This window comes from Bos indicus, chromosome 3 (assembly GCF_029378745.1).
Source record: "Bos indicus isolate NIAB-ARS_2022 breed Sahiwal x Tharparkar chromosome 3, NIAB-ARS_B.indTharparkar_mat_pri_1.0, whole genome shotgun sequence".
In the NCBI taxonomy this organism is placed as follows: Eukaryota; Metazoa; Chordata; class Mammalia; order Artiodactyla; family Bovidae; genus Bos; species Bos indicus.
Genome location: NC_091762.1, coordinates 102,389,418 through 102,417,063, shown reverse-complemented (window position 1 = coordinate 102,417,063; position 27,646 = coordinate 102,389,418). Strand labels below are relative to the sequence as shown.

Genomic DNA, 27,646 nt, shown 5'->3' with positions numbered 1-27,646 from the left:
TGGGGTCGCACAGAGTTGGACACGACTGACGCGACTTAGCAGCAGCAGCAGCAGGATAACATATATAACCAAGATGGCTCCAGGCAAATCAGAATATTGTATGGTCATTATATGAGAACTGACCATTAGGTTTAGCATCATGAAAGTAATTGGTGACCTTAAATGATCAGTGTGGAGAATGGATTCAAGAGAAGTGAGAGGAGAGAGATCAGAAATGTTGAGTGTAAAGTTCAGTCAGAAAGAGAAAGACAAATACCATATGCTATCACTTACATGTGGAATCTAAAATAAGGCACGAATGAACTTATATACAAAACAGAAACAGACTCACAGACAGACAGAGCAGACGTGTGGTTGCCAAGGGGGAGGTGGGTGGAGGAAGGAAGGACTGGGCCTTTGGGATTAGCAGATGCAAACTGTTACATTTAGAATGGATAAACAGCAAGGTTCTACTGTGTAGCACCGGGGAAAAATTCAGTTTGCATGTGCTCAGTCGTGTCAGATTCTTTGCGACCCCATGGACTGTAGCCCACTAGGCTCCCCTGTCCATGGGATTTTCCAGGCAAGAATACTGGAGTGAGTTGCCATTTCCTTCTCCAGGGGATCTTCCCCACCTAGGGATCGAACCTGCATCTCCTACATTGGCAGGCGGAATTTTTTACCACTGGGTCTAAATTCTTCTTTAGGTTACTCAGTTTCAATGCTGTTACCAGAAAAGCTGCATTCCATTTCTCATCTCCTTGCTCTGTTGCTGTTCCTTGCTGTTGAATACTTTAAAAACAGCATCTGCTAATGGAGAAGGATTCGTTTCAAATATACCATCTAATTTCTGTAATTTTTTAGTCTCTGGGGCGGCTTTGCCTGATGAAGTTCATATTTATCGTCTTTACATTATCAGGGCCCTCAGAGGCTATTTCTGTGCAGCACTTATAAACTTGATAAATCCTGTCTAGAAACTCTGATGGGTCCTCAGTTGATTTTTATCTCCTGAATTTCGTTCATGTCTTTTGTCTAGGTACCCCACTGGGTTTTCTCTCAGACCTCCACATCAAGAGGTGATAGTCCTCTGACTCCTTTTTATCCTGGTGCAGTAGCATAAATGCTGCTACATATAGTATCACATCTCTTTTCCCTACTCTTTTGCAAAAACACTTATCCTGTGATAAACCATAATGGAAAAGAATATTTTAAAATGTACATAGGTGGATAACTGAATCACTTTGCTGTACAGCAGAGATTGGCACAACATTAAATAGTAAATCAACTATACTTCAATAAATTTTTTAAAAAAAGAAAGAAAGAAATGAGGAGTATAGATAGTTCCTTCTCAAAGTATGTTTTGGTAGAGAAATGTGTGATAACTAAATCCAGGTGGTCATTGTACTGTTCTTTCAACTTTTCTGTATACTTGAACTTTTTGTTTGTTTTATATTCCACACATAAGTGAGATCATATGGTATTTGTCTTTCTCTGCCTGACTTATCTTACTTAGCGTAGTGCCCTCAAGATCGATTCATGTTGTTACAAATGGCAAGACTTAATTTTTTAATGGCTGAATAATATTCCAGTGTGTGTGTGTGTGTGTGTGTGACATTTTCTTTATCCATTCATCCATTGATGGACACTTAGATTATTTCCATATCTATCACTCGAATTTAAGGTGAGATGAGCCAGCATGCATTTTCCTCTGACCAGCTACTTTCATCTGCACAGGTCCAAGTCCAGAGTAGGTAGGATGTGGGATTTAACAGGAGTTGTGTTTTAGCTGAATGAAGGAGGAGCAAAGAAATTGAGGATATATACAGGGAGGTGGTTGATTTGGAATGTAAGCTGGGTGAGAACAGCAGTAAGGACATAAGGAGGTGAAGGACAGTGAAAAGATGGTAGAACTAGTGGCTTGTAGATCCTAGTGTGTTGAAAGATTGTTGGAGTTTTGCTAGAAGAGCAGGTGAGCTATAGTTATACAGATAGGTAGGGATAGTTGGAGACTGAGAGTTTGAGACTGAGATTAGAAAGGGCTTTAGTAATGGCTTGGTCTAGGATATAGTATATATAGGAATAAATAGCTGAGGTAGGGTAGAGAGTAAGATCACTGAAGGAGGAGAAGGCAAAGTAGGTCTGCCTTGAAATTTACCAGTTTAGATTTAGAAGGAAGCTCATGTCTCCTATTTCCTGCTTTTTGAGGAAGGAATACACTATAAATATGGAGAGTGATGATAACTATTTCAGAGTTTCTCTTCTTCAATTTATCTTTGACCGAACCTGAAATTAGGGGGTAGGGACCTGCTAGGGAAGGTGGTGTTAGACATTAGCAAACCCAATGGCCTGTAGTGGTCCATGGCCATAGATGGTCAATGGTCAAGGCTGCCAGAGATCAGAAAGGAAGCTAAGGTCATAAAGAGCCTGGGGGCAGAGACCCAGGCCAGTATCAGAATTGAGGCTCTTGGCTGTCATGTGTAAGAGAGTAAGTCATAGAGGCCCTCATAAGGGACTGAGGGCAGGAAAGTCTATGGATTTGAGCCTAAGTCAGTGGTATCAATAATATGGAACATCTAAAGCTATTCCAAGGAGGGGACAAGATGGGTTGGGGCTTGCTTGTCTCCAGGACCCTTTACTCTACCAGGCACTAGCAATGTTATATCTTGGGAAGGTCCCTAGAATGACCTATAGAAAGTGGTTCTCTTCCTGGTGGTTGTCTGAAGGGTGATGGGGTGCTGAGTGCAGCAGAGAGCAGGGGAGCTCAGAATGGATGGGTGTGAAAGAGGAAATTGAAGACTGCAGCTCAGTGATTTTTAACTGACAAATCCCTGCCTCATGTGCTGTTTATTCATTTGTCCACTGATTACCTACTGTTCTAAGTTTTAGGCAGGTGAGGGAGAAGATGATGCACAGTGATAAGACAGTCTTTCTCAGAGTACTTCTTAGCCTGTCATGAGTTCAGATGTAGGAACTCTTGGGTTTGCAGGGGCCAGGACACCCATGTAGAGGTGAGAAATGGCAGAAGTACCAAGAGTAGCAGCATGAGTGTTTGCACAGGGCCCGAAATTCTTACTGTAGGACAATCTCCCTGTGTATCTTGACAACAGGACTATGATAGGCGGGGTTCCCGTCTATCAGCTTGACCCATTCTGTTTGGCAATTGATCTGGTGTCTGGGGAGAGAGAATTCTGCCCCTGAAGCCTCCAAAGGTCTCCGAAGTCAAGAATAATGCTGGACCCCCTGGACCAAAGGAGGTAGTGAGAGTATTCCATATGGGACCAGGGCCCCAGCTAGGCAGGGGAATCCCAAGAGCAGTCTGCATTAATGTATTGGCCACCCTGGAGCAGTGAAGAGAAGTGTGATGAAATCCAGCCACATGGGTTCAAGGGCTTCAGACTTCCCTGGCTCAGATTGGCATGTCCCTCACACTTCCCTACGAAGAGAAGCAGTTAGATCGCACCCAGGCTCTAGAGGCAGTGAACAGCTGGAGAGGTTGCCCCTCAGCCCGTGACTTAGGTGCTATTCATTGAAAAAAGAGAAAAAGAGAGAGAGCTAGGGTTAGGGGAAGATAATAGACTCCTCTTAAAAAATACATGGAACATAGGTGCCGGTGGAGTATCTTGGACAAGATGTTCCAGAAGCAGTTGGATATAAGACTCGAACTCAGGGTAGAGATTCTGAGAGTAAGATGGAGACTCAGCAGCCACCAGCTGGACATAGGCATCCAGATGTTTGGAACTTGGACCCTCCTGAAGCAGTCGCATCTTCCAGACTTTTCCTCGCAGTGCTTCCAGGGACTGTCAGCAGTGGTGGGAGGCAGAGCAGGTGGTGGTTGACAGTGACGCGCTTGTGCCCTCACCCAGGCTGCCTTCCTCATCCCCCTTCTCTGAAAGTAGAGGGGCTCATCTGAGAGCACAGCCGCTGCTCATTCTATGCTATGTTGTCTCATTTCTGAGCAGAGGGAGGAAAAAAAAAAAAAAAACGGCTGAACCCTTCTTCTGTTCCCTTTTCCTTTGGGGCTCAGAAAATAGCATACCTGTATTTGTTTCCTGTTGTTGATGTGACACATTATTCTCTCATGGCTCTGGAAGCCAGAAGTCCAGCATCAGCATCCTTGGGCTGAGACCAAGCTATGAGCAGGGCTGCACTCCCTCCAGATGCTCTGGGAGGCAGTCCCTACCTTGCCTCTTCCCTCTTCTAGCGGCTGCTGGTGTTCCTTGGCTTGTGGCTACATCACTTCAGACTCTGTCCCTGAGGTCATATTGCCTTTTTTCCTGTTTGTGGTAAAATCTCCCTGTGCCTTTCTCTTCTAAGGACACTTGTGAATGGATTAAGGGCCCTCCTGCAAGATCCAAGGTAATCTCCTCATCTCAAGAGCTTACCTTGATGAAGCTCATAGTCTTACAGGGAAACACCAACAATAAACAACTTTTAAGTAAATTATTTAGTAACTTGTTGTTGTTTAGTCGCTTCAGTTGTGTCCAACTCTTTGTGACCCTATGGACTGTAGCCCACAAGGCTCCTCTGTCCATGACATTCTCCAGGCAAGAATACTGGAGTAGGTTGCCATTTCCTCCTCCAGGAGATCTCCCTGACCCAGGGCTCAAACTCGTGTCTCCTGGATTGACAGGCAGATTCCTTACCGCTGCACCCCCTGGGAAGACCTCTCTTACGTGTACCAGTTCATTACCATTGGAGAACGCAAGCTTTGTGTGACTAGAGATCTGCCTATTTTGTTCAGTGCCATATCCCCCAGTACCTAAAATTGCGCCTAGCATAGCAGGTAGATGCTGAATAAGTATTTATGAAGTGAGATCAGAGATCTGCCTCCCACCAAATCTATAAAACCACCGGCACCTGCTCCACTTCTTCCTCCTTTCCCCTTGATAACCCGGAAGCAGCGTCCACTCAGCCGTGAAGATCACCCTCTCCTCACGTGCAGTGCCTTCCTGTCTCAATCAGAGTAAAAGGTGAGGTCCTTACACCCTCCAGGGCCATCCATGATCCCCCGCCCCCCGCCATTTCCTCTCTATTTTCACCGCTCACTGCCCCCCTCTGCTCACTGGACAACAGCCATACTCCTTGCTGCCTTGGGGCTTTTACTGGAGCTGTTGCCCCTCTTGGAATATTCCCCTCCAGATATTCATCTGTCTTACTCCCTTACCTCCTCCCAGTCTGTATTCACATTTCACCTTTCTCATGAAGTGAACCCTGACCATCCTGTTCAGCACTCAACTGCTCCTATAAACCTTGCCATACCTTTTCCCCCCACAGTATTTATCTTGCTCTAAGTTACTAAATGGGGCTTCCTTGGTCACTCAGTGGTAAAGAATCCACCTGCCAATGCAGAAAATGCGGGTTTGATCCCCGGGCTGGGAAGATCCCCTGGAGAAGGAAATGGCAACCCACTCCAGTATTCTGCCCTGGAAAATCCTATGGACCTAGGAGCCTGTCAGGCTACAGTCCATGGGGTCGCAGAGTCTGACACAACTGAGTAACTAAGCAAGCACACGCACACACACATGAGAAAATAAGCAAGTGAACAAGATGATTTTAAATGGTGCTGAATGTTTATGAAGAAAATAAAACAAAGGTGAGTGATAGAGACAGGAGGAGGAAACCCACCCTTAACAGAGGGGTTGGAGAAGACCTCTCTGAAGAGGTGACATTTGAACAGAGATCCGAATAAAAATGAAGAGCCAGCCTTGGGATGTTCCACAGGGGTTCCAGAAAGGTCCAGAGGCAGGAAGACGTTTGTTGTATTCAAGGACTGGATGGAAGGCTAATACGTACTGTTTCGGGGTCAGTCAGGAGGAGGACCTGAAATGAAATGAGAGGCAGATGAGGGAGATTAGTCATTGTCTGTGGCTTGGTTTTGATCAGAGGCAGTGGGAAGGTTTTAGGCAGAGGAATGTCCTTACGTGGTTGATGATTTAGGAGTATCCTTCTGGCTAGTCTAGGAATGGAATGGAGGGTCCAGGGTGGAAGCTGGTCACTGACCGCTGGTCATAGGGTGATGATGTGGGTGACTTGGGTGGTAGCAGTTGACACAGAGATTAGTGGGCGAACAGGATTTACTGATGAACAGATAAGAGATAGATAGGAAAAATAAATGAGTCAAGAATGATGCAGTCCAATTGGCAAGATAGAGGATTGTTTATAAAATAGGTATTTCTCTTGGGAGAATGTGAGGATCTGGGCAAATGGGACTAAAAAACAAAGAATGACTCCTAAGTTTTGCTTATCAACTGCCTCTGCCTGGCCTCTCCTTTCTCCACATCAAAGCCAGAAATTCCACCCTTCCACCACAGTCCTATCCATCACTTATATCCCCACCACATCTTTGAGTTCTCTACCCTGCCACCACGGTCCTATCCACCATTGACATCCCCACCACATCTGTCACACTCCTGTGTGCCTCTAGCTTACCTCGCACAGCAGGGTCCAAACTTGAAATTGATGCAGCCACTTTTTCTGCTTCTGCTTCCTGGTTGCTGAACTGTTAACAGAGACACGGGAATACAATGTATCAGTCCCACTGTGGCATCCTGGTGGAGAGAGAGGTCTCCTGACTCTCCCAGTATTCAGCACTGCTCAGTAATCCCATCCCTGGTTGACTTACAGTGAGGGCTCCAAACCTCTTCAATTACCACAGCTCACACCTTCACATCCATAACCCTTAACCACAGAGATTCCCCAGAGAAACGAGGTTCCCCCAGCTCCCAGCACACCTAGCAGAGAAGCCACCCTCACCTGCTCCCCCGTTTCCCAGGGAAAAGTCAGTTGGTGCTCTGGGTCCCTTCCCTCCTACTCTGATCTGGTCCCCTCGCCTCCCAGGGCCTCTCCGCTGCTGCCCCTCTGTCTCCCGTACCCCATCCCCCGTCTTCTTTGCTGGCTCCTTCCCCCAGTACAAGCAGGCTCAGTTCTTCTTCCCCCTCCTGTTTTACTCGCCAGCTCCCAGTCCGTTTCTGTTCTCTCCTCCACTACCATGTTTCTGTAGAAATGGCCTTCTCTTTCTGAAACGCTCTCACTTCTCTCCCTGCACCACCCTCTGTGGTCTGCTTCCATCCTCTCTCCATCCCTGACAGTGCAGTTCCCCAGGGGTCCAGTGACTTTCATGTATCCCAAAGGCCGTATGATAAAGTATGGATGACATTGTGTCCATCCATGAGGCTCTTGTAAGGAAGAAGGAGGAAATAGGATGACAAGCATACGGCACTTCAGACAGTGTCTAGAATATTGCAAGAGCTCAGTGACTGTGAACTGCTGTCATCACTGTTGTCGTCTGTCACACGTTTCACCATTGCCTCTGTGTGTGTGTTTGCTGCCTCATCCATCATCCATGAAGCCAGGACTCTGAGCTGTATTGTCATATTCCCAAGGACTAGCGTGGTACCTGGGATAAGCTGGGGCTTAGCAAGTATTGGAGAGCTGGAGGGCTGTCACTGGGGCTGGGACTGTGTCCTTGGGCTCTGGGTTATGTGGCCCCTGTAGACAATCTGGCCATCATCCAAGCTCTGACTGGGGGAGGTGCTCTTGCCTCTTGTGCTTCCCGTCTCGTGGTCCTTTCCTCACGTCCCCACGCTTCCCTCTCCTTACCAGGATGCCGGGCCCCTTCCCTTCCTCCTTGGTCTGTGCTGGGTACAGTCTGTCAGCAGAGTCTCGGAGCCCTGTCAACAGCAGTCCAGGCACTGCCCCGTTGAGGGCCTCCTTCAGCATAGGCCTCCCTGCCTGTCACACACATCATGCATGTGGCTCCAGCCTGTCTGGACACAGATGTGGCCAGAGTCCCTAAACAGAAGGAGGGGCAGCAGCTGGCAGCATTTCCGAGCAGGAGGGGTTTTCTAGGAAACAGTAGGGACGTCACTGGAAGCCTGGACATCACTTTGGAGCAGGGGGGGTCAAAGTGCCCATGAGGAGCTGCACAAAGCCGCCCTCAGAGCTCCACAGGTGAGCAAACTCAGCCTTCACTGGCCCATGGGGGCCCACACTGTGGAGCCAGTCACCCCAAATTCTTTTCCCTCTTCCAGCCAGTGGTCATTTACTGAGCACCTGCTGCGTCCTGGCCGTGTGCTGGGGAGGGAACAGGCATGTTAGTATGCAGTCAGTGCCAGGAGGGTGCACAGAGAACAGTGGGGACCTGGAGAGGCTCCTTCAGCCCCATGTGGCTCAGGGAAGACCCGACCTGTGCAGAGGCAAAGACACTGGAGTCAGGCTGAAGAAGGAGCAGAGATCCAATTGAAGGGGAAGAGAATTCCAGGCAGAGGGCGCAGCAGGTGGAAAGGCATGGAGGTGTTAAAGAGCCTGGCAGGTTCTAGAATCTTTAAGTTGTTGGACATGGCTAAAGCTTAGGGAGAAGGAGGAAAGGAGAGGGAGTATCTGAAGCAGGGAGCTTAGCATAAGGAAATCAGATCACAGTCTGGGGCTTTGTAAACCAGACTAAAAAGCTTAAACTTTATCCTCAAGCAGCAGCAGCTGTTGTAGTTGGTAGAAGCCTATATCAAACTAATTCAAGCAAAAAGGAAATTGATTCATTTATATAACTGTGATGTTCAGAGCTGAAGTATCTTCAGGCCCACCTGGACTAGGACTCTGCTTTTCTCTCATATCTTGGCTCCACTTTCCCTGGGCTTGACTGTTCTGCAGACGGTTCCTCTGTGTAACCACAAAAGATGGCTCTAGCAGTTCTAGGCCCACAGGTGACAGATTTTTTCTTTCTTAAAGGTCCGGATAGTAAATATTTTCAGCTTTGCAGGCTATGTACTCTCTGCCACAGCTACTCAACTCTGCTGACACAGCATTAAAGCAACCATAGACATTATTAGGCAAATGAATGAGTGTGGCTGTGTTGGTTTTTTTTTTTTTTTGGTTGTGCTGGGTCTTTGTTGCTGCAGGGGCTTTTCTCTAGTTGCATCAGACAGGAGCTACTCTCCATTTGTGGCGTGCAGGCTTCTCATTGCTGTGGCTTTGGCTCCTCATGTTGTGGAGCACGGGCTCTAGGCACGTGGGCGTTAGTATTTCGGCTCATAGTCTCTAGAGCACAGACTCAGTAGTTGTGACGCATGGGCTTAGTTGCTCTGAGGCATGTGTATTATCTTCCCCGACCACGGATGAAACCTGGGTCTCCTGCACTGGCAGGCAGATTCTTTACAACTGAACCACCAGAGAAGCCCTGTGAAAGTGAAAATGTTAGTCACTCAGTCGTGTCCTACTCTGCAACCCCATGGACTGTATAGCCCACCAGGCTCCTCTGGCCACGGAATTCTCTAGGCAAGAACACTGGAGTGGATTGCCCTTCCCTTCTCCAGGGGATCTTCCCAACACAGGGATCGAACCCCGGTCTCTTGAATTAGCAAGCAGATTCTTTACCACTGAGCCACCAGGGAAGCCCTGTGGCTGTGTTTTAATAAAATTTTATTTATACAAACAGGCAGCTGGCCTTTGGGCCATGATTTGCACAAGCCCTGTTCTAGGCTAATGCAGCCTTTACAGCTCACTATCTCAGAGGAAAAGAGAGAAGAGAGAGACTCTTATATCCCTTAGTGTCCAAATATTAAAGCCCAGAGAAGAATTTGATTCATCCTACTTGGGTCAAGTGCCCATTGTCAACTCAATTACTGTGGTTCCAAGAGGTGAAGTATCTTGAGTGGTCAGTCTATTCCACGTGCCCACCTAAGCAGCAGTGGGGAGTCAACTCAACAAGGACCATATGGAATAAGAAGTGGGTACTTTACAGAAGAAGGAGGAAGGAACACAGATATCCACTGCAAGGTGCCAACAAGAAAGAGCATGAACTGAGTGCCCAAAGTTACCAGTGATGATCCAGCTTGAAATTGGTCCTGACACCACCTCGGGGCATCAGGCCAACCCCTGCAGTGCTGACTCACACCCTGTCCTGGCCTTTTCCCTCTGTGCAGAGCCTGCTCCTCAGCTGCCTTGTACCCAATTTGCACCCAGTCAGAACACACTTGCCCACTCATCCCTTCCTCATGCTGCACCTGCCTGGGTGGGACTAGAGGGCAGGTCACTGGGTGGGGGCCAAGCTGAAGCTCCCCTGCCCTTGGGGGGTGCTGCTGCGCTCTGGCGGCCTCAGCAGTCTCTCTCTTGGCCTTGAAGGGAGGGTCGCTTCTGGTTCTCTTCCCTTCTGAGCCTTTGTCTGCACTCACCTTCTCCTCAAATCAACACTTTCCCCATCATGCTCCACGAGCTCACATATACTTGTCTTTCCAGGCTCAGCATCTCCTTCAAGATTTTTCTAAACCCTAAGTTGGTCTGAGGCTTTTATGTTGTTGTTTAGTCACTCACTCATGTCTGACTTTTTTGTGACCCCATGTACTGTAGCCTGCCAGGCTCGTGTTTGGTTGGTTGGTACCTGCTGTTTGTCTTCCCTGCCTCTTCTTTCAGGGTATAGATCCACCTGTCTTGCAGATTCATGACACTTTCTCCTCTAACTCCTACTCTTCGGGACCCATTCAGGTAGGTTAGCAGGAGGAGTGACAGCTGAATGGAAGCTGGACAAATTATTGGCAAAGTGCTCATCTGGCTTGCTTGGACATATACCAGAGTCTGACAGTGCAGGGCTATTTATGGTGGGGCTGCCACAGCAAGATCCCAAATGAGATTGGGTAGATTCTAGAGAATGTGTGTCCCTCTGCTTTGCCCACCCCTTCACTCCCCAGAGCAGGTTCTAGAAAGGAGGATCTCTGGGGTTTGGCTTTTACCTCGTTGTATGACAGTCTCACTCTTTTGGCCTATGGCTGAGTCTGGCAGATTGCTGTGCTGTGGCCCCTGGTGTCAGGACCCACTCCTGGGCTCTGCCTTCCTTTTGTCTCCCAGGCTGCTTGGGCTCTTCATCCTTACTGTGAGAAATGGCCAGAAGGCTGGTCACCCAACCCCGTAGGCACAGGTGGAGGGCCGAAGCTGTGTGTTGCCTTAATCCAGCAAGCCCACATCTGGAGGCAGCTTTCTCTGCTAGGTTGGTAGGAACTAGGAGGAAGACCCTGCTCTGGGTCTGCTGGTGCCCATAAAGAACCACTTCCCTCCGTGTTAGTGAGACCCAGTTAACTTCCCTGCTGGTCTCTGGGCACAGGCTTGATGTTCCAGGCCTTAGGAAATGGTTTAGGTGGGTGAACCAGGATTGGGGACATTCACTTTCTACACTGCACCTTTGCCACACTTCTGGGCATTAAATGAGCTGGGAGAGTCCTTTGTGTGTGTTGCGGGTAGGGGGCTCCTGGATTGCCCATCCTGGCTGCCTGACTGACCAATGTGCTGAATTCATCGTCCTCTCTCAGTTTGTAGGTAGGTGGGCAGGGCACTCACATGTGTCCTGGGGTTCCAGCCTCACTATGAGAGGCACAGGGGGTCAGACCCACCCTTAGCATGTGCCCTCCTAGAGTCCAGAGTCTCCACTCTACTATGCTCTACTGTCCAAGAAGGAAAGACAGATCCCAGTGCAGCTTCCGCCTCCTCATTCCCCTGTTCCTTCTCACGCACTCACACACACCCTCCTGAAACCTGATCTCAAGGCTGCTTCGCGTGCTGGGGTTCTCAGCAGAGCTGGCAGAGCCGGCGGGCTGGGGCCTGTCTGCTGGAGCCTGCCCCACCCTGCCCCACTACCCCCTAGGCTAGGGCAAGCAGGTCAGGCATCCCACAACCCTGCTAGTCTGGCCAGTTATTCTGTATCTCAAGGGCCACCTCCACCCTGGCTGGGCCCCCAGACTGGCACTGGTCTCTGGACAGAAGCCCCAGAACTCTCCTCCAGGTGTAGCATGGGGCTCTGCCCAAACCGCCTGCACAATTAACACACACACACACGCACGCACGCACGCACGCACGCGCGCGCATACACCACCTTTACCACCACCCCACCCCATTTCCTGTTCTTTATGGCCCCCGGCTCAGTTTCCAGGCCTCCACAGGCACTGAGCCACCTCCTGGGGGCTGAACAAAGCACAGTGGAAATCCTAGTGGAAGAGTACAGGTCTGCCTGGGGGAGTGAGGAAGGCTGTCCAGGGAGAGCAGCTTCTGAACCTTAAGATTGAGAAGAGATTTTCCAGGCAAATAGAGAGGATAGGGGATGGGGTAATACAGAGAATGGTGAGGGGGCTACATTTCAGGCAGAGACTGCATGTGTAAATCCATGAAGAACAGCATGTTCAGGGAGCTACAAATAGCACAAGGTTAGAACACAACTAGTCTCAGAGGAATAAAATCCAGATAGCAGTAGATCAAGGAGTGAATAGGAGATGAGGAAGCTGAGACAGAATATCCACCTCTCTTTCTCGAAGTTTTGCCGGGAAAGGATGGAGAGATTGGTAGCGTGGGCGCATGGTCAGGAGAGTTGGAGTTAATTTGTTGTTGTCATTGTTCAGTCACTAAGTTGTGTCTGACTCTTTGTGACCCCCTGGACTGCAGCACACCAGGCCTCCCTGTCCCTCACCATCTCCTGAAGTTTGCCCAAGTTCATGTCTATTGAATCTGTGATGCCATCCAACCATCTCATCCTCTGTTGCCCTCTTCTCCTTCTGCCTTCAGTCTTTCCCAGCATCAGGGTCTTTTCCAATGAGTTGGCTCTTCGCATCTGATGACCAAAGTACTGGAGCTTCAGCTTCAGCTTCAGCATCAGTCCTTCCAGTGAATATTCAGGGTTGAGTTCACTTAGGATTGACTGGTTTGATCTCCTTGCTGTCCAAAGGACTCTCAAGAGTCTCCTCTAGCACCACAATTTGAAAGCAACAATTCTTCAGTGCTCAGCTTTCTTTATAGTCCAACTCTCACATCCATATATGACTACTGGAAAGACCATAGCTTTGACTATACGGACCTTTGTCAGCAAAGTGATGTCTTTGCTTTTTAATACACTAGGTTTTTCATAGCCTTCCTTTGAGGAAGCAAGAATCTTCTAATCTCGTGCTACAGTCACCATCTGCAGTGATTTTGGAGCGCAAGAGAAGATAGGTCATTGCTTCTACTCCCCTCCACCCCCTCATTTGCCATGAAGTGATGGGACCAGATGCCAGCTTTTTCCCTCTCCTCCTTCACCCTCATCAAGAGGCTCTTTAGTTTCCCTTCGCTTTCTGCCATTAGAGGTAGTTTTCACATAGGAGAGACCTGAGTTTACTGTATGCTTAGCGGGAAACAGACAGGAGTGGGCTGCATGGTGTGATGGAGAGACCAGCTTTAATGGATCTGAGGTAAGGTAAGAAAGTAAGAAGTGCAAGGAGTTCCTATCTGATAAGCTTGATTTTGTCTCTGAAGTGAGAGAAAAGAAGAGATGTCTGCTTAGCTAAGGCTGAAAAAGGATAGAGTTCATGGAGAGTGAAGAAGATTTGCAGTAGCCACAGAGCGAGTGTGAGGGCTCACCTAAGGCTCAAGTCCATGAATTTGTAGGGGAACAAGTCTGTGTATGTGTGTGTGTGTGTGTGTGTTCTAGCAGCACTTTGAGTTTATAAAGGGTAAGAGTGTCAGATTTTATTCATCTTTGATTGGATTTTGCCTTACAAATGAGACAAAAGACAATGGAACAAGAGGGTATAGCATCCTGGCAAGAGAGACTGAAGACATAAATGGAATTCTAATAAAGAGGGAAATATAACCTGGGAATGAAGAAAGCCTTTTAAACTAAAACTCAAAACCCAGAAGTCATAAGGGAAAAGATTAATAAATTGACTTCATTAAAAGAATCTATTATAAAAAGGAGGGGAAAAGCAAGAAAACACCACAAGCCAAGTGAAAAAATAAATAAACTCAAATTTATTTGCAATTGTATCTCAAATGGCTTATATATATATATAATATATCAAGAGCTTCAAAAGAGAGAGAGAGAAGATTGTTAGCTAATGCTGTGGTGGTCATCATATTGCCATGTATGTGTATGAAATCAGCATTGCACACCTTAAACTTACACAGTGTTATGTATCATTTATAGTCAATTATATCTTAGTAAAGCTGGGACAAATAGAAGAAAAAGACCAGTAATGCTTTGGGAAAATGGGTAAGAGGTACGAACAAAATTCACAGAAAAGGAACTGCAAATGGCCCTTCCATATATGATGGTGTTCAATTCAAAGCATAGTAAAAGGAATACAAATTAAAACCACACTGAGATACTATTTGTCAGACTGGCAAAATTGAAATGTTCAACAGAATACTCTGTTGGGGAGGCTGTGGGGGAAATGATACTGTCATATGTCCTGGTGAAGGGGAGTTTGGCTATGGATCAAAACTGTACATATGCATTTTCCCTTTGATCCAGCAAACCCAACTCCAGGAATCTATTCCAAAGATACACTGGCAAATAAAAAAAAGATGGATGCATGGTTGTTCATTGTTAGGACTGTTCGTGGTACCTACTCTAAGAAAGACGAGAAACAACCCAGGGAACTGACTGAATAATATATATACATAACCACAATGAGGTATCATCAAGTATATAACTCTTATCTACTGCTGTACATTGATCACCAGAGTATATTGAAAATCAGTGAAAAAAATAAAAAAGTAAAAGTGTATATGTTACAGTTTACTGAATATAGAAGGGAATAGGAATTCACACACATATGTATTTGCTTATCTCAAAAAAAAATGAAGGAAAAATAAAAAACTAGTAAAAATGAATACTAAATGGGAATAAAGTAACAGGAGTCAGACACAAATAAAAGTTTGATTTCTCTGAATATATCTTGCTTTGTGAATTTAATTCTGGAATTCTATAGTTTTATGTCATCATAAAACAAAATTAAATTAAAATGAGGGATAAGCAAATTCTAAGACACAAAAAGAAACATATGAACCTAACTATGTATTGTTGATGAAGTGAACTCAGCAGGATTATTTCAAAATAATTTTGCAAAAGCAAAATAGTTTATCTGTACTTCTCTAGTGGAATATACCCTAAGCAAAGAGAACTGTAAAGAAACTTTAAATCACTTTTAGTAATGATAGTGTTAGTAATAATACTGGTGGTATTATCCTGAATCTGCCCTCTGCATTTTGTATATGTATCTATATGTATAGATGTTAACATATAGATATATACACAAATATTACTATGAAGAAGGAAATCAGCTTAAGAGAAAAGATATACAAAATCTAATGGTTTCAACATATCTTTTCATTTGTGTATCCCTGTACATTCTATTAGGGGCATCATTTTTTATTAGGTTACCAGCAGAATGGTTTTTGTTCTATTTACAGAGCAATATTTTCATAATATTATAAGGTGAAAAAAAAGTAGTCTACTGAGCAATCTAAAAAATAATATGGGAAAAGGAAAATCAGTATGGAAATATACCCAAGGTTAATTGTCTCTGTGTTGTAGGATTATGAGTATTTTTACTTGTGTGTGTGTGTGTGTGTGCGTGTGTATGTGTGTGTGTATGTGCGCGCGCGCATGCCTATTTGTATCTTTTCCCCAAAATTAACACATATTACAAACAACACCAAAAAAACAGGCTTTTTTTTTTTTTTAGTAACAATTAACATAATGAACACAATTGCACTCATCTCACACGCTAGTAAAGTAATGCTCAAAATTCTCCAAGTCAGGCTTCAGCAATATATGAACTGTGAACTTCCAAATGTTCAAGCTGGTTTTAGAAAAGGCAGAGGAACCAGAGATCAAATTGCCAACATCCGCTGGATCATGGAAAAAGCAAGAGAGTTCCAGAAAAACACTATTTCTGCTTTATTAACTACGCCAAAGCCTTTGACTGTGTGGATCACAATAAACTGTGGGAAATTCTGAAAGAGATGGGAATGCCAGACCACCTGACCTGCCTCTTGAGAAACCTATATGCAGGTCAGGAAGCAACAGTTAGAACTGGACATGGAACAACAGACTGGTTCCAAATAGGAAAAGGAGTATGTCAAGGCTGTATATTGTCACCCTGCTTATTTAACTTCTATGCAGAGTACATCATGAGAAACGCTGGGCTGGAAGAAGCACAAGCTGGAATCAAGATTGCTGGGAGAAATATCAATAACCTCAGATATGCAGATGACACCACCATTATGGCAGAAAGTGAAGAGGAACTGAAAAGCCTCTTGATGAAGGTGAAAGAGGAGAGTGAAAAAGTTGGCTTAAAGCTCAACATTCAGAAAACGAAGATCATGGCATCCGGTCCCATCACTTCATGGGAAATAGATGGGGAAACAGTGGAAACAGTGTCAGACTTTATTTTGGGGGGCTCCAAAATCACTGCAGATGGTGATTGCAGCCATGAAATTAAAAGACACTTACTCCTTGGAAGGAAAGTTACGACCAACCTAGATAGCATATTGAAAAGCAGAGACGTTATTTTGCCAACAAAGGTCGGTCTAGTCAAGGCTATGGTTTTTCCAGTGGTCATGTATGGATGTGAGAGTTGGACTGTGAGGAAAGCTGAGTGCCGAAGAATTGATGCTTTTGAACTATGGTGCTGCAGAAGACTCTTGAGAGTCCCTTGGACTGCAAGGAGATCCAACCAGTCTATCCTAAAGGAGACCAGTCCTGGGTGTTCATTGGAAGGAATGATGGTGAGGCTGAAACTCCAATACTTTGGACACCTCATCCGAAGAGTTGACTCATTGGAAAAGACCCTGAGGGACTGGGGGCAGGAGGAGAAGGGGACGACAGAGGATGAGATGGGTGGATGGCATCACCGACTCGATGGACGTGAGTTTGGGTGAACTCTGGGAGTTGGTGATGGATAGGGAGGCCTGGAGTGCTGTGATTCATGGGGTCGCAAAAAGTTGGACACGACTGAGCGACTGAACTGAACTGAACTAAACATAATGAACTTCCTAATCAGCTGGAAAGATGGGGGGAAAGGAGAAGACAAAGAAAATAATGTATTGAGATCATTCGGCTAGATCTTAGGAGATTTTGCTGGCATATAACACCCAATATCCTAGGAAGCAGATAAAATCCTGTCCGTGCCTGACTGAGAAACTGCAAAACTTTTATAAGCTCAAGCCTGACACAGAAGTGCTTGCCCCAGGCTTACCCAGGGACCTTATGGACTCTGGCCAGGATCCTCGGGGCCTCTGGTAAAACATCAAATGTATTGATTCACTTAGACTGTGTGTACCAGATATGAGAAACATGACTGACTCTTGAACTCAGAAGGGGAGTGAGCTGAGAAGAAAGCCAGTGTGCAGGAATGGCCCTCCGGTGCCGATCTGTGTTGACAGCTTCTTCCTGACAGCAAAGGATGGGGAGGGAGCAGCACTGAAACTTTTCTGCCTCTTTCAAGTTCGCTTCAAAATCTCCAATAACCTTAGACCTCCAAGTGATTACTGCTGTGATTCCCCCCGGGCCTGGTGATTGTAACGATGTTAGTGATGATGGGAACGAGAAATGGATGCTGAGGTTCGAGTTCGCTGGGAGGGGTGAGTTCTAACTTCTGGGCCAGGAGAGCCCCTTCCTCCAGTCTTCAGTTTCTCAGTAGAGTGACTCAGGCTGTTACAGAGACAGCCACGGAGGCCTAGGCCTGTACACCTTCATTCTCAGCCAGGAAGGCCCTGAGCAGAGGTCCACACCCAGAAAGTGACCAGGTGCTGGCCATCTCCAGGGCTGCCTTTTCAAGGTCTCAAAATCAGGGTGCTAGGTTCTAGTGGGGCTGTGTTGTCCAAGCATCTCTGAAAAGCTTGGTTTCTCTTGTTCCTCTCACTCTGCCCTCACTTCCTTCTGCACCCCTCTGATGCCATCTCTACCTCCCAGCCTCCCCCCTGCCCTGCCCACTCCCTGGCTTCCCAAAATGTTCCGAAGTTTCTCTCCCAAGCTCAGCATCACTTCATGCTTCCCCCTCTTCCCCTTTTCCCTCCCATCTTTCCTCCAGACCAAAATTCGCCCTCCCTGTAAGCTCCATGTCCCTCCCCCACCTCCCGGGGAGCTTAGCATTCCCTTTGTCCTCCTCTCTGCCAGCAGAATGCTCAGGCGTCTGCTCCTCTGAAGCCTCCCCTCAGCCCTCCTGCCTCTCAGCTGCAGGATACTGCAATGCCTCCCTTCTATCAAACCTCTAGCTCTGATGGCTGTTCACCTGCTTTGCTCTCTCACCGTGGAGTCTCCTTCCTCCTCACCCTGGGTGGTCCACCTCCCAGAATTCTCTCCCAAATTCTGTCTCTCTGCACTGGCTGTGTTCGAGGGGACTTTTCTGCTCCCTGGACAGCATCTCATCTCTGAGCTCCCAGCTTGCAGGGACAGCGAGCACAGCCGTGCTTGTGGGATGGCTGCAGGCCGTGGATAACCTGCCAGAGAGCATCCAGCTCAGGGATGTTGATCCCTGCTGAGTGCATCCTGTCTCTCCACTCCGGCAGCTGGCCACATACGGCCTGGCCAGTCCCACTCCTCCAAACCCAGGCTCTGCTGAACAAGGCCTATCAGACCCCACGTAGAAACTACCCAATGAGTAGGCTGGGGTCGCCCGGGGGTGCTGGAACATAGAGGCTGGCTTCCAGCAGATCCACAGTCAAGACGGATGCCAGCCAGCACTGCAGCTAGTGCACTCTGGGACCCTCAACAGCCCTGTTGTATTCCAGGTTCTCGAAGCCAGCACCCATGTTCCTGGATGACTCCTTCCGCAAGTGGGCTAGGATCCGGGAATTTGTGCCGCCTTTTGGGATCAAAGGCCAAGGTATGTTGGGGACCCTGCCCCACTCTATATTAACATCTTATCTCCCAGGTTACCTCCCTGGGCCTCAGGGCAGGGCTGTACCCTCAGCAGTCTCCCTGCTGGGGACCCCCCCCCCCACAATGCCCTACCTCCCCTCCCTTCTTCCTGTCCTTGCTTGTCTCCTGCTTTTTTAGTGGACTGTTTGCTCAGAGCTTTGCTGGGGCTAGGTACACAGTAGTGGAGTAGACAGATGTGTCCTTCCCCTCACAGAGCTCCAGTCTGACGCAGACACTGGTACTTGGGGGGCGGGACATAAGGCCTCTGATGAGAGAACACAGTGCCGTGAGACCACCCAAAAGGGGTGCCTGAGACATCCGCACGAGAGGACTAGGTATGAGGGGGGACATCCCAGGGGAAATAGAGGCCTGAGACATCCGCACAAGAGGACTAGGTATGAGGGGGGACATCCCAGGGGAAATAGAGGCCGTGCCCCATGACTGCCCCCAGACCCCTCCGTCTACCCCTCCTGATGTTCTTCACCTTATGTAGCCTCCCCTCCAGTCCTTCCTTATCCTGTCCAAGGCTAACCTTTCCCTCCGATACTCAGAACTGTCCCCTTCCATTGCCTCAGGAACCTCACCGTGCAGCTCCTGACAAAAGACTTTCGCGTCACTGAGAGTTTAACAGTTCTGTTTCCGTGACAGATTTTCTGCCCCTAATTCAGGGCATGGTGGATTTTTGGCTTTACATCGTACATAGAAGGATCAGATCCCAGTTCTGCCTCTCTACTAGCTGTGACCATGGACAAGTTGCTCACATGTTTTTTCATCAGTTACATGGAGAGAATAAGACTGCCATATCAGGTTGTGGTCAGAATTAAATGAGATGACTGTTAAAGGGTGATATCGTTTAGCTAGCAGACTCCAGAATGCCCAAACCTTCTACTCAGCCAACCCGCCCCTCCCTAAAAAGAAGACAGTGGCCAGCAAAAGGATAGTCTTGAACTGGAGCCTTGACCTTCAAAACCTCCAAGGTTGGGTTCAACCCCATGAACTCCTTTTTCATGGGTGCAGGGAGCCAAGCAACCTAACTTTTCTCGTAAACCCTCACTCGAGATTCTGATCCTACTAAGCAATGAAGGGCAGGAAAGGCCAATACAGAGCCCATCATCCAGCGAGAAAATCACCCCATAGTTTATGACCATTCTGCTAAGCTTCCCCTCCTAGAAAACAAAAACCCCGTGCATAGCCTTGGCCTTGGTCAGTTAGCAGCAGTATGCTTTTCCTTACAGGTAGGAAAAGGAGGGCATCTGTGACCTTCCCCAAAGCCCACTGTAAAGTGTGTCTGAAGTCACTTGGTGTAGAACGTCCCTTAAAGGAATGTCACCCTGACCCTCTCTCATTCAACTCCTGAAAAGATTGCCCATGCCAGTTGTCTCCTCTTCCTCACCATTTACTCCTGAAGAATGTCCCCCCCCACCACCACCACTTCAGTGATGCTCAGTGCCCCCTATGAGAGCCCAAGGATACTTTCAGTCCTTAACTTGACCTCTTAGCTGCATCTGACAGGCTTTTCCACTCCATCTTTTAAAGAAATTATAAGGTTAGAGGGTAGGACAAATTGAGAGAGTAGCGTGGAAACGTATGCATCGCCATATGTAAAATAGTCAGTGGGAATTTGCTGTGTGTCAGCAGGGAGCTCAGTCGGATGCTCTGTGACAACCTAGAAGGGTGGGATGAAGTGGGAGGGAGGAGGGGGGTTCAGCAGGAAATGGACCTACGTACGCCTCTGGCTGATTCATGGTGACGCATGGCAGAAACCAACACAATATTGTGAAGCAATTATCCTCCAATTAAAAATTAATAAAATTTTTTTTAAAAAGGAAAAAAAATTAAAAGATTGTTGTATTTAATTTTGGAGGCATCCTTTCTTTACGTGAAGTATTTCAGGCTTATAAGAAAGCATGAAGACTGATATAATGAGCACCCACATACTCTCTACTCAGTTCAGAAATAACACATGAGATACAGCTCAAGTTCCATGTAGCCTTTCCTACTCCATCCCCCGCCTTCCCCAGGAGACCAGTATCTTGGTTTTGGTGTTATGGCTCCATGCCTGTTTATATATTTCTACAGCCAATTTATATATCCATTAAAAATATGGCATGGTTTTTGCATGTTGTTGAACTTTATCAACAGAATTGCATATGTGTATGTGTCTTTCAAATGGATTTTTTTGCTTATACTCTTCAGATTTATCTGTATTGGTACAAGTTACTCTAGGTCGTTGATTTTGTAACTACTGTATAGCATTCCATATACCACATTTAATCTATTTTCCTTTGGTGAACTTTTAGGTTGCCTCCAACATTTTGCTATTACAAACAGTTCTGCAATGAATGTTCTTGTACGTGTTTCCTTAAACAAATGTGTGACTTTTCTGATGCTGTCTACCTAGGGGTAGAGTTGCAAGATGTTTCCCACTGTGGTTGTACCAGCTTACTTTAGGTCTTTATGTACGTTATCTTTTTATCTTCCTAATAATTCTGCACTGCAGGAGTTACCGTCTTCATTTGAAAGATGAGGAAACTAGAGCCCAAAGACAGCTAAGTGATTTATCTAAGGTCAAAGAACTCATAAGCAACAGAGCCAGGATTTGAGTCCAAGGCTGATAGCATCATCTGTTACACTATAATGCTCTTGTTATACCAAAGTTTGAAAGGAGAGCAGTCGTCATTGCCAGAGCCAGAGAGAGGCCAAGAAGAAGGAGGCCTGAATATGGTCATAGGATCTGAGAGCAGAGATGTCACAGAGCCCTTGCTGTGGGTAGCCTGAGTGGAGAGCAGGTGGGCAGATGCCAGGTCACAGGGCTTGAAGAGGTAAGGTGGTAGAGACAGCTTGGCAAGAACAGGATTAGGGATTGGCAGTGTTAGAGGGAGGAAGTGAGGGGAAGGTGGTCTCAGAAAATGAGGCCAAGTGGCCTGAGCTGGGACCTGGCTGGGACCACTTGAGCTCTGCACCATTGGTGTCCCCTCCTTTGCTTCCTGGTGTCTGCTTGGTGGGGACACAGAGTCATCGTGTGGTCTCTGTCTTTAACCGGCACTCCCATTCTTGGGGAGACTGATGCCCCAGCTCCCAGGCCAGGCCCACACCTGAGGGTGCATGTCTCTGGGGCCTGACTGCAGAGTTTCCAAAAGCCAGCTGAGACTGCCAAGGAAGGGCCAGGGAAGCCTGAGGAAGGAACTGCATGCGGGTGCCATCAGGCTTCAGACAGAGGCGTGTGCACACGCCTGTTCTCCCGCCTGCATCTCCTTTCTCAAGGGGAAAGTTAGGCCAGTGTCCCAGCCTTGTGTGCGGAGCTCCCTCCCACATCTTAGCCCCAGGACCACGTACCTTCAGCTCATCAGGAAACATCTCCTGGGAGCCCTTAAGTGACCTCTAACAGTTGCCTCCCTCCCCTTCCACAGACAATCTGATCAAAGCCATCTTGTCTGTCACCAAAGAATACCGCCTGACCCCCGCCTTGGACAGGTAAGCCATTCCCCAGCTTCCTGCCCCTCAGCTGCCTGGCACTTGCAGAAGTACCGAGGCCCAGCTGGCCTTTCCCTTGTCCTGGGCAGATTCTGCAGCACACCCACACATCCACACACACACTGGGGCGGATAAGCAGGTAAGCAGGGCCACTGCACTGAGCTAGCCACCCCGTTGAGCTATAAGCACTTGGCAAGACATGTCAGTCCTCAGGCAGCAGAGGTCTGAGAGTCAGAATGGAATGTACTGGGTGGGATCAACTTAGCAGTGGGACTGAGGGGCTGGGTGGTGGGGCGGCTGAGAGGGCTTAAATCCAAGAGGTAGTGACAGCTCAGAAGCCAATAGACCCTGGATGGATGAAGCCCCAGGGTCAGAGGTGGGAGAAGCAACATGAGTAGGGCTCTCAGGTGGCTGCTGGGTGCAAGGGGGCTTCTGAGTTAGAAAGGAGTACAGCCTTAAGTCCTGGCGCCCCCAGGCTCATTCCTCTGTCCTTGCTTCCCTAGCATACCCCTCAAGCTCAGCCCACTTTTCCCTCTCCCTGGAATGCTGCCCCCAAACTCACTAACCCTTGGGGAGTCTTTAACCCAGAATGCCATCTTACCAGAGCCTCCTTCCTCACCACGCCAGAGTCAGTGCCCAAGCACCTTTCACGCCCACGTTTCCCTGGAGAAGAGTCAGGGAGATCTGAGAGCCCAAGTTGCCCGGCTCTCCGCAGTGTGATTCCAGCCTCTCAAAAATGCTGCTAGAGGCTCACTGTTCTTCCTCGTCCATCCCAGCCTGTGTCTGGCCAAGGGCATGGGGTCAGGGGCCAAAGCAGCAGGGGGAGAGGAGACCTCGTGGCCAGCTCTCCAGAGGTCTCCACCTCTGTCCCCTCAGCCTCAGCTGCCGTCGCTGCATCATCGTGGGCAACGGAGGTGTCCTGGCCAACAAGTCTCTGGGGTCGCGAATTGATGACTATGACATTGTGGTCAGGTGAGCTCCTCCTCAAAGCAGTGCCTCAGTTACCTTCGTGTCCTGGCCCAACCCCCTGATCCCTGAGCCTATTAAAGACTGTCTATCTGGGCCATTGGACTGGAGGTCAGTAGAAGCCTCAAGGATAACCCAGGTTGGAGGGCTTTGGGACAGAAAGCTAGGAGGCTCCACGTGGCCTGGGCTCCCCATCCTCTGCCCCTGGGGTCTTCTGGGGTCATGGTGTCTCCCCAAACACAGGCCTGCAGAGCGCATGCAGTGAGCCCAGGACAGGCTCTGTCTGACTGGGCCTGCTCTCTATAGACTGAACTCAGCACCAGTGAAAGGCTTTGAGAAGGACGTGGGCAGCAAAACCACACTACGCATCACCTACCCCGAGGGCGCCATGCAACGGCCTGAGCAGTACGAACGCGATTCCCTCTTTGTCCTCGCTGGCTTCAAGTGGCAGGACTTCAAGTGGTTGAAATACATCGTCTACAAGGAGAGAGTGGTGAGCTCCCTGCGCCCAGGCTCCTCCCCTTCTAGCTCCGGCCCTGCCCAGCTTCCACGTCAGCCCCTTCCCCTGACCCGGGCAAAGAACAATAGGAACCTTTCAGGAGAAGCGGTAAGGACCAGATGCAGTCAAGGGGCAGAGAGGCCAGGAGATGCCAGGGTCGCGGCCCAGACTCCTGGAGCTGATGTGCCTGCCGTCTGCTGCCTGCCTGCAGAGACTCAGGCTCTGGTTCTTCCTCGGCCTTCTCTAAGCCAAACCCCAGGCGCCGCCTCAGCAGCCCCTGTGGGCCCTCCCCTGGCGTTCACTGAGAGCTCTCACCTGGCTAGCCCCAGCCTTACTGCTGATCTCCACAACTCCCTGCCTTAGCTTTGTACTTGTCCCACCTCCCTCCCCCCCAGTTCCTCCCCCACTCTGTGAGGTCTCTCTGACTCTGGTCATGTGGGGCTCCCCCTGTTCCCAGCCAGGTGGCCCTGTGATCGTTGCACAGGGACAGCAGACCCCTCACCTCGAGGGTGCCAGTTCCCAAACTCTAAATCCTGGCCTCTCTCCATGTTGTACTTTTACCACTGACTTGTGGCTGGGTCCCGACCTGCCACTGAGTCTGTCTCCACTCTGGGAATGGTCAGGTTCTGTACTCACTGTTCTTGGCAGACAAGGATCTGGGCCCCTTTCTTTAGAGAGCTTCTATGGCCAAGTAGGGTCAGACTGCTCCTCTGTGGACCACCCACTGAGTCCCCTCCTGAGCCCTCTGTCTCTCAGCTCTGGGCCAACTTGTCCAGGCTCATTTCCACCTCTCCCTCAACCAGCTGTCACCAGCCAACCCAGGAGAAGGGCACTGCAGAGTTCAGGCCATTCATCTTCCAATACCCAAGCCTCTTAGCATAGGAGAATGATGACAGAAGCCCTCTGCCCACAATAAGAAGCTAGCTGTTCTTTCTGGAGGTTCAGAGGAGAGCTGGGGGGGATGGCTGGAACAGTTTCTCCTGCCTATGGAGGTCTCAGTGCAATTTGGTTTAACTCCACAGCCTTTTCCCAAGCAAGGCCAAGGGCAGGCAGAGTCAAGTAGGTAGCAAGGAGAGCGAAGACAGAAGTCAGGTCCAGAAATTCAGGTAGGTGGGACAGAGGGGAAGGGAAGCCCATCTAGAGCCAGGCTGAATGTGGCAACCCAGTCCTCTGGGGCAGGTCTGGCTCCCCAGAGGGGAAAAAGGGGCTTGGCTTCAGCCAGTCTGAGCGGCAAGCAGGCCCACTGCCCACGCATAGCAGGCAGAGTGTCGGGGCTGAGCAAGCAGCCTGCTGTTTTCAAGACCCTAGTTCTCAGAGCCCTTCTCTTTACCTTGAAGGCAAGAGAATTAGAATCATAGGTAGGCACTTCTAAGGGAGAAATGGGAGGAAATTGGGTCTGCCCTGGTGAACCCCAGAAAGCCTGGGGGCTGCTTTCTCACCCTGCCTTCTGCCCATCTGCTCACCTGCTTCTGGAGGGCAGGGCCCTGATCCCCTTTGCTTGTCTTACCCCTCCGGGCCCAGCCACCACAGATGACCTGGTCTTGGCTCAGACACTAAATCCTGCTTCTTGCTGGGCAGACTGGGATAGGACAGGCAGCCCAAATCAGGAAGCCAGGCCCAGGTGGGCCGGTCCAGCCAGGTGGGTGTTGTCACATGATCCTCCCAGATTCAATTAATTCAGGACTCTTACAAGTCACCAGAAGGGGTAAGGAAAGAGAGAAGAAAAGAAAGGAAGCCAACTAGACTTGGAAGGCTCAGTACACTCAGGCCACTCGGGAAGCAGACAGCAAGGCCTCACTGTTCCCCAAAGACTCAGGAGCTCCCTGCCTGGCCTGACCTTGGTGGCAGGCCTGTGCAGGGACCTAACTGGAGCAGCTGGGGTGAAGAGCTGTGGGCTGTGCTCAAGCACATGCTCACTGCACTGATGTCTGTGTCCTGTCCTGGCCTTGCCCAGGGCTTCAGGACCAGCCCTGTGGTCCTTGCTGAGGACTCTGTCCCAGAGTTGGGGGATGTGAGTGGAAAGGGGAGAGGGGAGCTGGGAGAGAGTCCTCTGAAGTTCATGAGGCTCCTGGCGCCAAAGTCAGAGATAGATGGGGCCTTTAGAGTGAGCGGTCAGAGGAAAGCCAGTGATACCCAAGGCCTCTCCTCTCCCAGCACCCAGAGTGGGCCCGCCCAGGCCCTGCTGGTTACCCTGGAAGCTTCTTTGGCGCCTCCTCCACCCCAGGCCCAGGGCTCATGCCTTCTCAGGACCTCTCCCATGCACTGTTTCAGACTCTTCTGGCAGTTGTGTGTCTGGATGGTGCTCAGTCATGTCTGACTCTTTGCGACTCTATGCACTGTAGCCCACCGGGCCCCTCTGCCCATGGAATTTTCTAGGCAAGAATACTAGAGTGGGTTGCCATTTCCTGCTCCAGGGTCTTCCCGACCCAGGGATTGAACCCCCATCTCTTGAGTCTCCTGAACTGGCAGTCAGATTCTTTATGCCTGCGGCACTTGGACTTCCCTCCTCTGACAGCTGAGACCTGGTAAATGTGGGGAGGCAGCTTCTCAGGCCCGCCCTGTCTGGTGTCTGGCCGCAGATTTGACCTGCTCCTGCAGTGATGTTTCTAACCGTGCAGCCCCTGGGCTACTGGAGTGCTCGCTACACCTGTCTGGCACCTCACATGCAGAATTCTGGCAGGAGGCAGCTCTGTGTTCCAGAGCCAAGGCCTGGCTGGGCAAGGCTGGAACAGGTCTTAGGCTTCAGCTGTGGCTCAGTGCCTTTGTAACCTCCTAATTCCCAGGAGTCCTGATGGGGTATGAGAGTGGGAAAGATGTAAGAAAGGAAGACTGTACAACCCAAAACCTAGCCTGTGCTAGAGCTAGCCATGCTTTCTCCATCCACACAGGAGCACGCCTCTTTGTGGCTACTTGATTTCCTGATTCACTGGGTGGTAGCACAGGTACGGAGAAGGCAATGGCACCCCACTCCAGTACTCTTGCCTGGAAAATCCCATGGATGGAGGAGCCTGGTGGGCTGCAGTCCATGGGCTCACAACTGAGCAACTTCACTTTCACTTTTCACTTTCCTGCATTGGAGAAGGAAATGGCAACCCACTCCAGTCTTCTTAACTGGGGAATCCCAGGGATGGGGGAGCCTGGTGGGCTGCCATCTATGGGGTCTCACAGAGTTGGACACGACTGAAGTGACTTAGCAGCAGCAGCACAAATAACTCCAAACAAGTTACCTTTTGAGGCCCTTTATCTCTCAGATCTCGGGAGACCAAGCCATCAAGCAGGTAGAGGAGCTCCCAGCAGGTCGTGTGTGCTGAGTGCAGCTCAGAGGCGCCCCCGTGGGCCGCTGAGTGGGGAAGCTGAGGTCAGGAGGGAGGGAGGAACTGGGGACACAGAGGCACAGGTGTATGTAGGTCCACGGAGCGGGGCAGCCAGCAGCTCTCGTGGAATTCTGGAGGCACATCTGGCTCCGCCCCTCCACGCAGTCACTCATTGGTCAGGCGTTCTTGGTACTGTCACTGAGCTAGAAATGCAGAGTCGCTCAGTCTAATGGGACAGACTGTCCCCAAACTAGAGTCCTAGCACTGTGGCGGGTGCTGTGCCCTGAGCTTCCTCCTCCTGGTGTTGATGAAGGCTGGAGATGCCCTGTCCATTGTCCTGAGGATGGAGCTCTGGGACCTGGACTGGACGGGACATGTGAGCATCCCACGCTATGTCCCCTGCCTCTGCCAGCCTCCCCACCACACCCCAGGATACTGGTCACCCAGCACTCCCAAGGCCCCGGGAGCTGCTCCCCAGTCCCCTCGGCGGCCTCCTCCTCTTCGTTCGTTCTTGGGCAACCCAGAAAGCTGGCCTCACTGCTGAGCAGCTCTGACTGGTCATCCATTCAAGAGGCCCTGAGACCTGGGCTGAGTTGGTGGGTGTGGTTCCCACCCAGCAGTGGGGAGAGGAGAGGACACTGGCTAGGGGTTAGCCCCTGGACAGCCTTAACACAGGCCTGACCTTCCAGCTATTGTTTAGTCCTTGGGGGAGATAGGAGGGATCGGAGAGGCCAGCCAGGGCCCCACATTCATGCACAGGGG

At 49.3% G+C, this 27,646-nt stretch overlaps 1 protein-coding gene and 1 long non-coding RNA gene across 11 annotated transcripts in view; one reads left to right on the top strand and one right to left on the bottom strand.

Moving 5' to 3' along the window:
* Positions 1–27,646, top strand: part of ST3GAL3 (ST3 beta-galactoside alpha-2,3-sialyltransferase 3) — a 215,630-nt gene that overhangs the window by 170,464 nt on the left and 17,520 nt on the right. For 9 of the 10 annotated variants that reach the window (XM_019957644.2, XM_019957643.2, XM_019957648.2 and 6 more), the window contains 4 exons: positions 18,502–18,596; positions 22,042–22,105; positions 22,982–23,077; positions 23,378–23,564. In XM_019957644.2, coding sequence (XP_019813203.1) covers positions 18,502–18,596; positions 22,042–22,105; positions 22,982–23,077; positions 23,378–23,564 — 442 coding nt within the window. The remainder of the gene's footprint in view (positions 1–18,501; positions 18,597–22,041; positions 22,106–22,981; positions 23,078–23,377; positions 23,565–27,646) is intronic. The other variant, XM_019957647.2, reaches the window with a different exon arrangement.
* LOC139182262 (uncharacterized) lies at positions 5,454–6,552 on the bottom strand. Its single transcript, XR_011565916.1, has 3 exons — positions 6,409–6,552; positions 5,901–6,056; positions 5,454–5,799 (listed from the first exon to the last, which is right to left on the bottom strand). It is a non-coding gene; the product is annotated as an uncharacterized lncRNA (long non-coding RNA).